Here is a 15,526-nt window from a genome sequence, read left to right on the forward strand (position 1 = left end):
TTCAGCCACTTGACTCCCCGCTGGGGGGCATTTGTTAGCACAGGTTTCCTTCTGGAGGGGCTTATCTCTGCCTTCCCCAAGGTGAGGTCTCTTGGCATGTTGTCTGTCCCCTGCTTCTGCCCCTCCGAATCCCACATCTTTTCCCAGAACCCCCTCTCTTGCACGTGCACATCGCATCTTTTCAGCAACACTGCTTTCTGCTTCCCTTTCTCTCCCTGAGGTGTTCAGAAGGAAACGAGAATGGTTTAGAAGTGCAGAATCCTTGTACCCATAGTATAGGTAGGAGGGGTCTGTGTCATGCTCGGTTGAGCTCCACCCATCAGCAGATCTTCACAGATTTTCTAACAGAGAGAAGGAAAGGGATGGTCTCCTTTTCCTTACTTTCCAACATGGAATACCAACATGGCAGAGACCAACTCCATGTGGCGCCCCACACGCTTCATGTCCCATCCCAGGGATGGTATCAGCCCGGAGAGCACCTGGCAGAGGCTTAGGTCAATGTAGTAACCGGCCCAGCGAGGCCCGGTGAGCTGGGTCCCAACCAAGGTCTCTCTGAGCCAGGAAAGCGGTCCTGTCAGGAAGTTTGATGGTCTAGTCCAGGGAGCGAGGTCTGGGGGGCCCTGTTTCTGGAGCTGGGCTGCCCCAGGGTCCTGTTCCAGCTCTGTCACAGTTTTGTGCACTTAGGTAAGTTAACCTCTTGTTTCTGTATCTGTAAAATGGAGATGATGTAAGAACTGGGTTTTGGGGGAGAATTAAATTCAATCATTTATATGAAGACCCTAAAATAGTACCTGCCAATATGGAGTCCAGTAACTGTGAGATATGACTGGGTCTTTTCTGCCACTAGTTGACTAACTTTGGGTGACATACATACTTCTCTAAACTTCTGTTTCCTCCACTGGGGGGACAAAAAGAAATCTAATAATATATATCTAAAAGGGAAAAAAATAACAATACACATCTGACACAGTCTTTGTGAGGCTTCAAGACAATGTATATAAAGCACCTTCTCTCTAACAGGCACAGAGAAAATGAGGACTGGTTCTGTAAACTGGGGGGTTCATGCCAAAGAGCCCTGCTGCTTCTCTAATAACTATTTCAGAATAATTCTAGGAAGAATATGTAAGATACATATATTGAGATCAAAGACCATGTAAGAACTTATATGGAAGCGTCATAAAATGTCTTAAAACAACTACTAAAAAATTTTTCTTAACTTAGGATTTTGAAGAACAAAAGAAAATCAGAATGAACAAGTATAAGAAATTTTAAAAGCCTTTAAGATCACACCACTATTTTTAAAACACCTAGCAATAGTAAGAAACTGATTTGATAACCAAACATTCTGTCAGGAACTAGAAAGGCCAGAAGTACTCCCGGCCTGTGAGAAGTTCTGCATTCTTCTCTCAGCCTCTGCCTAGCTATCTCTCCTGTGTCTGCCTGCCCACTGTCTTGGGCCTGTCTTCCCAGAAAGCTGGAAGGGAAGCTCATCTTGGCGGTATTTGTATTTCTCTACAGGATACCAACACACAGTATTTATAACTGAGATCAGCATTTCCTACTGTCATATCCTTGTCGTCCTCATGGTCCTCATGGTCATTCCCACTTCTGTTCCTTTTAGGGATCTTTTTCCAGACAGGAAACTTCTACTCTCATGAAGATGTTATCAGAGCTACTTAAGGGGAGTTTTATTCTAAAATAATGAAAAAAAAAAAAAAGAGGTGGTTTTATGGACTTCACCAAATGTTCTCTTGGGAGAACACAAAACAGCAAAGACACTCCCATCCCCTTCCATCTCCTTGCCTTACCCCATTCTGCTCCCAGTTTCTGGCTGCAGCTGAGCATTTAAGAAGTCAGCCCAGGGAATTTCAGGAGTTGGGTCCATGAATGTCTTTCCCCAGGCCCCTATCATTACTTTGTGGCTGTCAGGACTTCCTGAAAGATGAATGAAAGTGGGAATGGGAAAAAGCTGGAAGCTTCCTTTGAGCTCCCCATTTGTATGCAAATGGCGGCTCAGTGTCCATCAGGCAGAAGCTGGTGACCTGATGGTGCATCAGACTGAGGGGTATAGACTAGACAGGCGGAGGCTAGTTGGGTGGTTATAGTCTCTCTTGCCCCTCTAAAGTGTTTCCCATTATAGCCCTAACTCCCACCAGGCCTGGTTTCTGAGAGGAAAATATTGTATCTGAACCAGGAGACACCCCTGTCCCAGGATAACTCTACCAAGCCATCCTCTTTTCCTTCTTGAGTTGCAGAGTTCACTTTAAGTGTCTGCGGAGGCTAAGAAAGTCTAGTGAGGAAAGTCTTAGTGCACAAATTCTGGAAACATGATGGTAGACACAACCAAAAGGGGACTGCTGGACAAACCCTTTGGTCATGACCTCTGGGTCTCAGCTTACCGCAAGAGAAGAGATTTGCTTGGGAAGGTCCTCTCAAGTGGACACCCAGAAGCCCTTCCCAGTCTGGAGTGGCTGAGTAATCCCAGCGGAAGGCCCTGTGCCAGTGAGACAAATACAAGCCACAGATGCCTTACAGCTCTCAGCTTTGTCTCTGCCTCAGTAGGCATAGGCAGAATGTGAATGAAAAACAGAGTAAGTGAGACAAGTAAGAACTTTTCCTTCGTTCCTTCCACCTGACCAAGGAGTAGACGATTCCAGATGCTCAGCTACCTTTCCCAAAAGGACACTCCCAAACAATGTTTGCTTTTTTGTCTCAGGGAGTCCCCTTCATTTCTTCCTCTCTGCCAGGAACCCTCTCCAAGAAGCCCACCAAAAAAAGACAGGTAGCAGCTGTTCTGTTTGGATGTGTTGTTGTGACAGGTTCCCTTCTTCTCTGGTAAGGGGGTGGAGGCTTCCTCCGTTGGTGCTGAGTGTGGATTGGCCCTGAACGAAGGAGAGGGTTCTGTGGCCTGGATGTTGTTAGCCATGGAAAAGCCTGGCACCCACTGGGAGGGTGGGAGCTCTGAGGGAACCTGGACCTGACCTGGTGCAGGCCCTTTATTTCACAGATATAGTAAACTAAGAAGACCCAGAAAACTTAAAGAACCCACGGTCCTGTCGCCAATTACTGCCGCGCAAGGATTAGAACCATCCTTCTTGCCTCAGGGCGTGGGCCCCAGATCCAAGATAAAAGCAGAGCAGGTGGAGAAGGCCACCTTCAGCCTTCTGCCTGCCACCAGAACAGCTCAAGGAGAGCACTTAGAAGGGGCTCCCACTGCTTGGGATCAGAGCCACTGATGCCAGGTTGGGGAGGCACGGCAGGCCACAGACGACCACTGCATGGCCTTCACAGGAAAATATCAGATACTTACTAAAAATGTTCCCTTTAAAGACCAGAGAATAAAAATGATCCATACTGACCACAGAACACAATCTTGTGACTGGAGGAGACAGTGTTGTTTGCTAGATTCTGCTTTGAAACATCCCAAGGGAAGGCGTCTGGTCTCGGACTGCAGTCAGAAAGCTGCACAAGGACCACCTTGTCCTAGAGGATCCACCATAGCACAGGCGAGGGAGGGAGCTGGCCCGCAGCAGCCGGACAAAGGACGGCTCCTTGGCCTCACTGATCAAGCAACTCATCAGGGGAAATCTAAAAGTTCTCAGAGAACGGAAGAGAGAAAAGTTACCTCCTCCTCAGATCCCGTGAAGCCTCTGAGGGCTCCTTGTGTGGAAAGCCCTGAGGAGGAAGTTCAAATGCCCTGCACCCAGCACCCCCAGGGCTGTCCTCTCCAGGCCTGTTCCTGCACTGCAGCCCAGGGACACCGCCCCCTCCCAGAGGCAGCCAGATGGGGCTCGCCATGGCTGCCTACTGCCACACAGTGCAGCTTTTTGGTTGGTGGATTTGGTTTGGTTAGAGATGGAGGTGAGCCAGTAGCTGGAGATCTCTACAGGAGGACTCCTGTCTATCCTCATCCTTCACGGGTTCTGCCTTCGCTCCCACCCGCCCCTGCTCTCTAGCCTGGTCCTTAGTTGCCTCCCGGGCCACCAGTGAGGACAAGCCCTCACCTCCTAGGGGGCCCTCCCGAGCCCTTGGGTTTCCTCAGGCGGTGGCCGGGAGAGCCAGGATGCCAGCTCATGGCCAGAGACTCTGGTTTACGAGCACATGCAGAGTCCAAAGTCACCCTGAGCATCCTCTGTCAGAGCTCGTTCCTCCCCGTCCCCACCAGATATGCTGCTGCTCTATGTCTTAATAGTTCAGAAACTTCCCTTTGTAAGCCAAGGATCTGAGTAAAATGATTAGCAATCCAGGAGGTGGTACATGGGCACAGTGTCTGATTTATTTTTCCCCTTCAAAGAACGTGACCGTGAACGAACACGTCTGTTGACAAGTCATATATACACATGGATAGGAGTCATCCTTGCCAGACATTTCACTGCTGTTATCTTTGGGTCAGAAAGTCTAATCCAGCTGTGGGACTTTTCCATACCCCTGATCCAGAAAGGTTCGCCAGCAGAGAGAATCTTATAAATGCTCCTTCAGTGGGAAGGACGCATTAGGAAGGAAGGCCCTACTCTGGGCTTCTGAATGCTGAACTTCTCTCTAGAACTGGAGATGCAGGAAGAGTGTGGGTACTGCAGGAGCACTTCCTGGGTTTGGCTCCCAGCTCTATCACTCACTAGGTCTGTGACCTTGGGCAAATCATGGTGGGGGGGGGAAATCACCCCATGCCTCAGTTTCCCCATCTGTGAAATGGGAAGAATACTCTCCCCTGCCTCATGGGGTTGCTGGGAGGAGTGAATGAGCTGCTTCTCCATAGTATATAGAGCAGGCCCTACACACACAGCCTTCGGTCCTTGTCAGCGGTCGCTGCTAGTATTTTTCTTATCACTGCAACTGATTATGAGAACCAGCCTTCCCGGGCCCCTTGGCTTTAGCTTGTGATCTTTTCCCTTATGTCCACAAAAATGAACCCGCCGTAATTTCTGATTCCCAATCCTCATCCATCCCGTGTAAGAGCAGGAGTGCCGCAGGCATCACGAGCTCAGGGCCGGTTCTGCAGACTAGCATGGTGTGTGTGTTCCCCCGCCTGCTCACAGCTTCGTAAAGTACCCAGCCAGCCTGCAGCTCCGGGCAGCTGGGGACACTTCCGGAGCAGAGCGAGTCGCCTTTCCTCTTGACTGGCGCTGAGGGAAGTGCAGACCCGGACCAGTGACCCACTGTTTATGCTTCCCAGCTCAGATGCAGAGAAGCCGCCCCCCAACCCCCACCCGGAACCCTCCCGTGCCAGCCTTGGCATCAGGAGCCAGAACCAGTCAGGCCCTGTCTGGTCAGGCCTTGGCCAGCCCCACCCCACACTCTGCCCACATTTCCCTTCCGAGCCTCAGGTCTGTCCGTCCCGGGTCCCCACCTACCTCAGGCTGGTGAGCCCAGGGTGGCAAAGGTCAGGAGCCGTCTCCCACAAAGGCTTTTTCTTCTAAACCCAGCCTGCTCCCCCCCATTCTCCTCCTCACCAATCCCTGTGTGTGCTCCTCTTGCAGACGGGTATGCCTTCTCTCAAGAAGAGCATGGAGCTGTTACTCAGGAAGAAATCGTCCGTGCTTATGACACCACCAAAAAGAAACTGAGGAAGAAATAAGATGTGAGTCCTCCTGATTGATCCCAGGAAAGAGATGCGGTTTGTCACACCCAGTGTTAACACATCTCTGTCAGAAGAGACTGGTGTCAGCAGCCAAAACACCATAAAACCCATTTCTGTGGCCTTAGCCAACCAGTTTGTTAGTTCCACGTTCCCTCGCAAACCTGGAGTAGATCCCACAGGGGAAGCCATGTTGTTCCCTTCCAGTTCGTCCGCAGTGCTTGGCCTGACTTCTGTTTATGTTGTTCTGAAGCATTCAGCTGTGCTCTGTGAGGTGTGAAATTAAAAACGTTATGTTCCACCAATATTTAAACATCAGTACTAGTTGTTCTGGGAGAAAGGTGAGAGTTTTATGTTGCGTGAGAAACCTGCCTTGCGAAATTGGAGCGGGGGCACGCTTCCTTCCTGTTTTGTTCACTCACAGAGGATGTCCGCCAGGCAGCATGTAAACGCCACTGTAGGCAGGTTGATGTCTTGCTTGGTTCTGATTCCTCTCTTGTTTGTATGAAGTGGGCATACACTTCTTGATGGCAGTGAAATCCCCAAAATGTCTGTTATCAGGCTGGTAACCCTGAGAAGGCGTCTCTGAACCTCTTAGCCACACTCCCGGCAGGGCAGGCGGGCCACTGTTCGAGCATCCTCCCGCTCCCTTCCTAGGTGCCTTCTGGGCTGTCCCGGCTTCCTGCGTCTCGGACCTCCTGCATGGCTGACCGCTGTGCTCAGCGCATGGCAGCTGGTACGCAACCAGCCCAACCGTGCACTATTTCTTGTCCTAGCACAGACTCAGATATGGATGCAAGAAATCTCACCTGCCACCACCCTTGTCCTAGAACTAAAGAAAAGAAGCCTAGCTATTTGTGCATATTCTAAATGTTTATCTTGCTCTCCCAGGACAGGGAAGCCTGCAGGTCAGTGTGGGGTAGAATGCTTCGGCGCTCCCTCTCTGGTCAGGCTTTCCATACTCATTCCCCAACCTCCAGGCCACTGAACCTTGGGCATTCACTTCAGCGAGACCCACACGTGTTTTCTCGGGAGTTCAGACCCCATTTTGGACTTTCCCTGCTGGGAAACCAATGAATGTGCAGCATGTCTCCCCAGCGAAGGGATGCACCTGTTGCTCTGTAACTCTAAAATTAGGCAGGATGAATGAACCCAGTGGGAGAGTTGGGGCACCTGAGGCTGGTGGGGGAAGACCACCATCAAAGGGGACAGCGAGAGGCAAGGAACACAGAGACCCGGGGAGGAGGACAGAGAGGACATGTTAGCCAAGACTCCTCAGTGGACATCGAAATCAAGCCCTGAATCCCAGGCAGTTGTGATAATGCGTGCAGGAGGCTAAACAAGACGCTGGCACACAGTTTTAAGCAGCAAGACTTCCAGACATTTCAAGGAAATGCCCTTTTCTGCATGGATGAGGTTCCCATCCTTATCCAGTCAGTGGTAGATGCAGGCACCTCCGAAAAGAAAGTGTCCTGACTCTAAGATAAGGAGAAGTGCTGCTTCACTGACTTGCCAAACTTCTGGGTCCCGCCTTCTAAATTTGGACAGAACTTGCCTGCCCTCGGGCATGAACACGAGCACCTGGAGCCCTTAATGAATGGCTAGCCTGGAGGCACGCTCCCTCCTCTGGGCCTTGCTTGCCAAACCAGGTTTTTGGAAGGCTTCACACAAATACTTCTGGGCCGCTGCTACTGCTTAGAATGGCGCCATTCTTCTGGGGGATGGCTGCGCCAAACTGGGAAATAAAACAACAGTGCACTTTGCTTCCTCACCCATTATTTTTGGAGCATCCATGTCTTATTGGGCATTGTAATAACTTAAAGTATGATTTGCACGGACAAAGAAAACTAACCCTTTGCTTATGACGTGACCAGGATCCAGGGAGGGCTTAAGGGGAACCAGAACATGCAGAGAACAGGTGAGGCTTAGAAAATTGCCATTCCTTCCTCCCCGAGTTGGTAAACTGTTTTTACTAGAGCACCCAGTGAAATGAATCCCTGAAGGGCTGCCGTGCAGGAATTAGGACCCTCCCCCACAAAATGTGCCTGGAATTAACAACAGACTGAGGTATGGGTCTTTATTGGACACCCAGAGAAGTGATATCGTAAAACTAGAGGTGATATCCTAAAATTCAAAAATTTTGAATCAAATGTTCTGTGGGCCTCCTCACTCTGGTTTCATTTGGAACTAAGCCTCTGGAAAGGGGAACTCAAACTCATTCTTTGTCAGACACTTAGCTCTTTCTTAAACTTGAAGCCTTCTGAATTAGATTTGTGAATTGCGGTGTGTGTATGTTTTGTTTTGGGTTTTTTGTTTTTTATTTATTTTTTTTTTTAGGCTAAAAGGCAGTTCACATTTTCTGAGGTTTGAGTATGTTTTCTGATTCTTTTGACAACTGGACTAAACAGTGTTTGCGATAATGAAACGCGCACATAGAGGAAAATATTAGATGGGATGCCTTTCTAGTCTATTAATTCTCATATGCGATCAAGCTATCTGGTGGCCAAATGACTAAATTGGGCTTCGAGGAGGAGCAGCTGTCACTACGTGTGATGTATGATATTTAGCTGTGGCCAACTCAGGGGCTGTCATTTGTCCTATCTTCAAACTGAGGTCAGAGTGTCACACATGCCCCTCCCCAAGGAGCGGGGTGGACTGGAGTAAGTTGCATTCTCTGGTTGTCAGCTCAGTGGAAATGCCACATGGGACTCGTCACTCTGCCACATGGTAATTGACATACGGGCTGGCAGGTTACACTTGGTCAGCACTATAGGGCCGGCCTCTGCATTGGGCTAAAGTAGCAGAATCCACTGAGGCCTGGCCTTGGTCTGCTGTCCTATGCAGATTACCGACTCTCATTTAAGAGTTTGTTCCATTCTGGCTGAGACTGCGGGAGGGAAAGAGCGGCCCTTCCGTGCGTTAGTTCCGGGTCCCACTGCACACCAGCAGGGACCCGCAAGGGGGGCCTGGGAAAGTGCCCATTAAAAAGGCAGGATAGGAGAACAGACTAAACAAACCATTTTCTGCCCTGTTGTCAGAAGCAGTTTCATTGCTTATGAGAATGGGCTTCATAAAAATTTTGGGGTGTGGCTGATGCGTCCATCCTGCCTCTCTGTGGAATATTCAGGACTTCTTGACCAGTGTTACGTTCGCCCATCTCCCGGCACACGTGTGATCATTTGGGGGTGGCAATTAGTAGAGTACACAAAACCTGTGCTTTGGAGAAAGGAGATGCTGTTGCTTTAACATTTGTAGAGTAATATCCTCAAACGTGAACCTGAGTTTTGGCAGAGCATGGCTGGGAACTCTGTTGACATTTTCTTTTCCTTGACAAGGCTTCAGGTCTTGCTGTAGGGAGCTGGCGGTGAAAATCAGTGATAACTTGTCAAGAAGCAGTGAATAATGGGGGGGAAAAAGTGAGTATGAGTAACTAATGTCTGAAAATGCATATAGATGTATATATTACAGGCATTATGATTGCATTTTTTTAAAAGAAAGCTATAGTCTGTAATCTCCATTTGTTATAACAATGACCCTTTATCTCATTTCTTGAAGAGAATTTTTTATCCTATTTCTGTTTCTAGGGGTTTATGTCTCAGATCATAAGTTGAATAGAACGTTCGCAAAGCTCTGCAAGGGTATAAGGTAGTCTTTCGGCTTGAACATGGGAAGGAAGTGCACACGTTTCAGCTGGCATTTGGCTTACTACCAAGGGTCATTGTCCCAAGGTAATTCAAGGAGCAGTCCAGCCTCAGCATTTGAAATGTAGACTTCATCTCCAGGGATCCATAAAAAATGGGAACAGGGAAACTGTGGTTAAACAGAGCCCAAAATAATAAACTGGTGAAGAAATGAGTTTAGCAGATCAAGGTAAAAGATGGCATCCCCCATCAGATTTGCTAAATACTTTCTTCATTCCAAGGCTTTTCTTAGCTAATTTAGTAATGCTGGAGATAGTGAAAAGGCAACCAACCCCTCTCAGATGGAAAATGTACATCTGCTGTCTTTGCTGCTGGTGTTCCATCGGCTCAAGACAGTTGTTGGTCTCAACACAGCCTTGGGGGAGTTTTTGTAGCCTCATCCTGGCCACTTGCCCATCCTCAGAGGCAATGAGAATGGCACTGAGGATTTCCAGTGGGACATAGAGGTGAGAGTCCATAAGTATCCCCGAAAGAAAGAGACCTGAAATACTCTAACTTGATGCGTTGTACTCATTTATTTTTTCTCAGCATCCCATATCGTCCCACAGTACACTTTTCCTTTGACGTTAAAGAGCTTGCCTGAATGCCAAGCCTCCACTAGCGCTCTGCGAAAGGCTCTCTCTTAGCTTGTTAGGTCTGAGTGTGGCCACCCGGCATGTAGGCTTCAACGGGAAGAAAAGGCTACTGAGCTAACATGTTCAGAAGCTGTGACACAAAAGGGGGCAGAAAAGAGGGGCGAGCTCACCCTGTTGCCCCACCCCAAGCATAATCCATAGCTGTTCACTCTGACAAGCACCTCTGCCCCCCTGATTGATGGGAGACAAAAGAGTGATTCTTTGAACACTGGCTGGCTCATTTTCAATGACAATCTCTTCCCTAGTTGCCTTAGAGACATCCACTCTGCTCTTTCTCTCAGGCTCCAGACCAAGAAAAACATGCTCCCAAGATTAGCCCATCGGCATTTCTTCTGACCTGGCTAAAGAAAGAAAGGAGACCTGTTCCTTTTAAAAGTCAGGAACAAAGTGTCAGGTGGCTTTGATTTATGACAGAAATAGGAAGAAGAAAGTTGAGGTAATAGCGCTATCCAAATAACACTGCCCAGGAAACTGAGGGGTCAAGAGAGCTTATCAATGGCCTTTTATAGGCCAGCTCTCCGAGTAGCAGAGAAAGGGCCAGAAAAAGGGGGACAGCCTGAGTGGATGTGAGATTCACATCCTATGAGGATGTGAACCCACTTCCAATGGCGTCTGATTCAGGCATCCCCGAAGACCGCGATGCAACCACAGGTGGACCAGTAAATACCAGTTAAAAAGCAGGAAAAGAGAATCTGCCCTGTCCTAGGGCTTCTCTCCTTCCTGCAAGATCCCCACACAAGTGGGTACTTTGCAGGTTTTTCATTAACAAAATCAGTGTGTGTGCCGACACGCATTCCTCTGCCTTCCTTCTCCCATGTTGCCGGCGATTACTGAGTTCAGAAGTGTGCCTGCTGCTTCCCTAGGAAGCCTCCCTCTGAAGGGCCCTGCTACCACCCGGCCAGCTGCAGGGGTGGGGCCCTGGGGGCTCCTCCAAGAGCAGCTGGGTCTGCAGCCCTCTTGCGTCCTCTTTCCTGTAGGTCACTGAATTGCTGTTTGAACACAACATCTTTGTGGCGTCTTTCTCAAGCCAGCGAAGCCATGTGCCCTCCTGTCTGCTGTCGCATCTGTGCTCAGATTGCTTAAATATTGTTTGCGACAGGGAGGTTTTAATCTGGTTATGCAGAGGGAAGCAGGGCTGTGGGGCACGTTTAATTGGCTCCCAGCAGAGTAGTGAGTGCGTCTATGGAGTGTGGGGGGGTTTTTGTTCCCTCCCTCTAGAAGTGTTACCATTTTCACGTCCTATTAATGTCCTCTGGTTGTTAAATTACAGCCGCACGTTGTAGCAGAGCTGGGGTTCCCTCCTGGAGTGAATACAAATGAAGGGCACTTATTTGTATTTTTAGAGGTTTTGGAAAATGTAGTGATTTGTGGCTTTGATCAATCCTGTTGACTGGTATATGTCTGCACAAACCTGTTTCAAATAAATCTTTTGTTAAAGTAAATGATTGGACCGTGTTTTATTTTGTAATTTGCTCTTGCACTAGTAAGCATCTGATGCCATAGAGACTTGGGACAGCAATACAGAGGTTCTGTCAGTAGATAGAGGCTATGCATACACTCTGCCCCGAGAGCTGATGGCCAAGGAAACGCCGTTCGATGGCAGGAGAGTGGGAAAATCTGAATCGTAGATTAACATGTGCTCTGCAAGTCCCAGTCCTCTTCATGAGAGCAGAGTCCAAAAGGCTCTGATCTGAGGTTGGACTGATCATGCAATGGGAGGAACTGTACAGAGAAGGGCTTCTCCCATCAACTGTACTCCCCCTTGGTTTATCTCAGTTTCCCTGCAATCTGAGATTTGAAAAGTTCAAATTCTATTGTCAAGCATGAAGTAACAAGACCATCATCGGATGGGTACCGAACACACCACCCAAAGTATGCTACTCTGACATATTGATTATTTTGAACTAAAGGCCATTGACAAACAGTAGATCTGAAGGGAGGGGTCTCTGACCTCCCCCTTCTACCTGAACACAGGTCATAGCATTGCCACGGAGAAAGGTACACTCCCTGCACCGGGAAGAGAATGTTCTTATCCCTGGAGACTGGGGGTGGATGCTGGAATGGACCTGTACAAACAGACCAACTGAAATAACCCTGACCTTCCATTTGTTTCCCCTGTATCTTTCCCAAGGACTGTCCCACAGTTTACTGACCCAGCCCAAGCTGTCCGGTCGCATTCCCAATTTATCTTTCTTTGTGTAAAAAGGTCCTAAAGGACCTAATGGCTTCTTGGGGTCTTCATCTTCCTTCTGAAGATTCCCACATACATGTAAAAATATTAAATAAACTTGTGTGCTTTTCGCCTGTTAGTCTGTCTTATGTTAGTTAAATTCTTAGGCCAGCCACAGAACTTAAGAGGAAAGAAGGAGGTATGTTTCTTTTCCCTTACGTTGTTTTAAAGAGAGTAAGGGGACACCTGTCCATTCCCTATAGATACTGCAAGTCACATTTAAGTAAACATCCACTGCCTCGAAGTTCCCTGGGACACACAAGGCGCACAGCAGAGGCCACATTGAACCTGGGGTAAACGAGGAGCTAGAAGGCCAGGATATTAGCCTGGGAAGCATGGCTTTCCAGAAAGGTAGGGACCTTTCTCACTGGAAACCAGCCCTCGGGCTCGGTGTATCAGCTGCTTGCCTGGCTTTGTGTGGACAGCTCTACACTTTAGCCATGTGCAATGAGGACAGGAAGGAAAGAGAACTTGCGAGAGATCCTTCCCTGCAGCGGCCCCCGTCTGGAACCCCAAAACCTCTTAATGGCCCACTTCAGATACACTACAGATTCCCTGAACAGACTCTGATCGCTCCCAGATAGCCTTATCACAGCTGAAATTTGGCCAGTTTAGGGCCGTCACGACCTTGGTGACCACATCCCCAGGCACAGGCAGGGACAGGAGGCCGACTGGGCCTCATTCCAGGCAGAGCTCTGCAGCTTAGGGCAGAATGGGGAAGGACTTTCTTCTGCTCTCCATAGGCCCAGTCTTATTCTTCTTAAATCATGCAAAACTGAAAATGACTTCGCACTATCAAGAGCAAGGTGTTCTATTCCAAACCTTGCCATTTCTTGGTTGTGTCTACAAAATCTGCCTTTGCTGCTACCGTGATCTTTTTTTTTTTAATGTCATCCTTCACGTGTGCTCACCAGAATAAACCCGAATCCTTGGGAGGCCATTAGCCCCTGAAGACAGTTTGCAGATCCTACATTTCTGCCTGCAGCAATACTCTTTAGTATAGTTTTCCCTGTGAAAAAGACTCCGGCTCCTTTGAAAAATCATTCAGGTTCCACTATTTATTTTCAACGTGTTTGTGTAAGAGACATCGAGAATGTGAGGGACGGACACGTGTATCAAAGCAGCAGGGCCCATGACAGGAGCGCACACCAGCCTCTGATCCTCTGCCTACATTCTGTTCCACGGATGCATCTTTCCAGGGAACCTTCCAGCAATTGTTGAAAAGGTGAGCCAGTGCTGCAACTGGGACTATGGATGAGGTCTGGACTTTATTTTCTCCCCAAAGAGGACAAAATAAAATCCCTTCACCCACCAAGGTTGGAAGAATCAAACACACACAGTTCAGCTCACGAACATTGTTTTCATTTACTTGAACTAGGGGTAGACCATTTGACTGCATTTACTTGAACTATGCTGCACACATAAATGACTTACGTTTCGCGGGGGGGCCCCCAACATTCCACCTCCAGTGATTTGCCTCTTCTGGTAACTGCGCCGTAGTTAACTTTCGGCTGCAGAGCGTTGGAAGTTTAAGGAAAGCTGAACAGGGACCCTAAGAGCCACAGCCTTGGCCTGAGCCTGAACTGGCAGAGTCTGTCCTAGCTGTTGCTCTTAGAGTTGTTGACATTTTATGCTATCTGTACTCTCTCCCCTACTCTAAAGAAAACGTCTTAGGATTTGAAATACTCTAATTGCCAAGAAAGTTCCTGATTTTCTCCTGACTTTCAAAATAGCAATTGTGCCTTTAGTAAGTTTTATTTGATTTAAAGCTCTTCTGCTGACCTAATACCTTGCCCATGGCCTGGGGGCGGGGGGGGGGCAGGGTTGTCGCTGTTGGTTTCCAAATGGCCTTGAATGGAGGGTATGGGTAGAACAGCCCTTCAGCCATGAACAAAGCTGTCCATGTCATTTTCCCCCCTTCTGGGTATCCTTAAGAGAAGCTGCCTGCAAATTACTTACAAAGAGGGCTGCAGGAAAAGCCTTTGGGTTCATCTCACGATTACATTTAAAGTTGGGTTTGGTGGGAAGAGTGGGGCTTGGGGAGATCCTCACTCAGCTGTAAAAGCAACCACCTCCAAGTGAATTTCTTGCATACTTCAGGTGGAGAATGTTTCAGGAATCCCACTTTCCTGTCGATGCGGTGAGGAGCCCCAGTGGGGTTTCTGCTGATGGGAGGTACCGAGGAGCTGGGAGCTGAGGGTGCCCCCAAACCACCTGCCCTTGTGCGTGAGGGAGATTCAGTCACACATGCAGGAAGCCTGTGAAACCGTGTATGCGTAAGAGCACGTGTGCACAATCACGCACACACACTCCAGCTCTTTGAGAGAAGATGGAGACAGAAATTACATGAATACAAAAGAAGAAAACTCCTTCTTCACCTTGAGAACTTCACAGAGTGGGTCGGACAATGCCACAGAAAGGGTATAAGGTTCTTATATTAGAAGTTCTTATATTAGAAGCAGTTCTTATAAGAAAAAGAGAAAGAGAAAACCCATTCCTGGTGACTGTGTATGCTCAAGGGAAAATGTGGCAGGGCTCTCTCAGCCCGCCTGTCCAGACAACCAGACGTTTGCCTGAGAATCTGGGGCCTTCACTGCTAAAAGGCCGAGGCCCCTGCCCCCAAAGCCAGCACTGGTGCGAGAGCGCGGGGTGGTGCAGTTAGGTGTGGTCCTGCCCTGACTGATGTCAAGTGAGACCCGCTGGTGAACTTGAACTCTGCCCATCCCAGGGAGCTTCAGCAGGGAGGGTATCAGACACCCTTTCTCACTGCCCTTTGGAATACAAGCAGTCTTCCAACACAGAGGGAGGATGTGTTGAGATGTAGCGGTGAACCGAAGTCCCGGCCTTTGAGAGCTTATGTTCTAGTAGGAGAGACAGACAATAAACAGAAGAATATATAATCTGATACCATGTTCTACAGCACAGACGGTGTCATAGTTTGGGCCTACTACAGCAAAAATACCATAGACTGGGTGGCTTTAAACATTTATTTTGCTTATAAACAACGAGGAGGCTGGAAGACCGAGGTCAGGTGCCTGCCCATTCGGTCTGGGGAGAGCCTGTTCTTGGCTGCTAACCTAGGAATGATTGCTGCAGGCCTAATGTGTGGAGAGATACACATGCCTTTCAGGAACCAAACGCCCTGTGGATGGTGTCCAAGTGGGACCCCTCTCTCTGCATTCCACTCTATGGTAAATCAAGGCCACAAATATACATTGAACACCAGCACTAGCCATATGTACCAAAGTGAATTTAGCCATGAGGTTCTAACACAGTTGTAGCTCACTTTCTACTAAGAGATGGACGTGGGCTTAAATACTGCTCATTAAACACATTGTTTTCTTGTAACCACATGGTGAGGAAGAGAAGTCATTAAATCGCGTGA

At 48.5% G+C, this 15,526-nt stretch overlaps 1 protein-coding gene across 3 annotated transcripts in view; it reads left to right on the top strand.

Annotated features, from left to right (window-relative positions):
* ATP8A2 (ATPase phospholipid transporting 8A2) overlaps positions 1 to 7,225 on the top strand; it is a 587,617-nt gene extending 580,392 nt beyond the window's left edge. For all 3 annotated transcript variants that reach the window (XM_032838223.1, XM_032838221.1, XM_032838222.1), the window contains exon 37: positions 5,478 to 7,225. In XM_032838223.1, the coding sequence (XP_032694114.1) occupies positions 5,478 to 5,575 (98 nt within the window). In that variant the 3' untranslated portion in view covers positions 5,576 to 7,225. The remainder of the gene's footprint in view (positions 1 to 5,477) is intronic.
* The last annotated feature ends 8,301 nt before the right edge of the window (positions 7,226 to 15,526 follow it).

The sequence above is a fragment of the Lontra canadensis genome, unplaced genomic scaffold (genome assembly GCF_010015895.1).
Source record: "Lontra canadensis isolate GAN:19392208 unplaced genomic scaffold, GSC_riverotter_1.0 scaffold103, whole genome shotgun sequence".
Lineage (NCBI taxonomy): Eukaryota > Metazoa > Chordata > Mammalia > Carnivora > Mustelidae > Lontra > Lontra canadensis.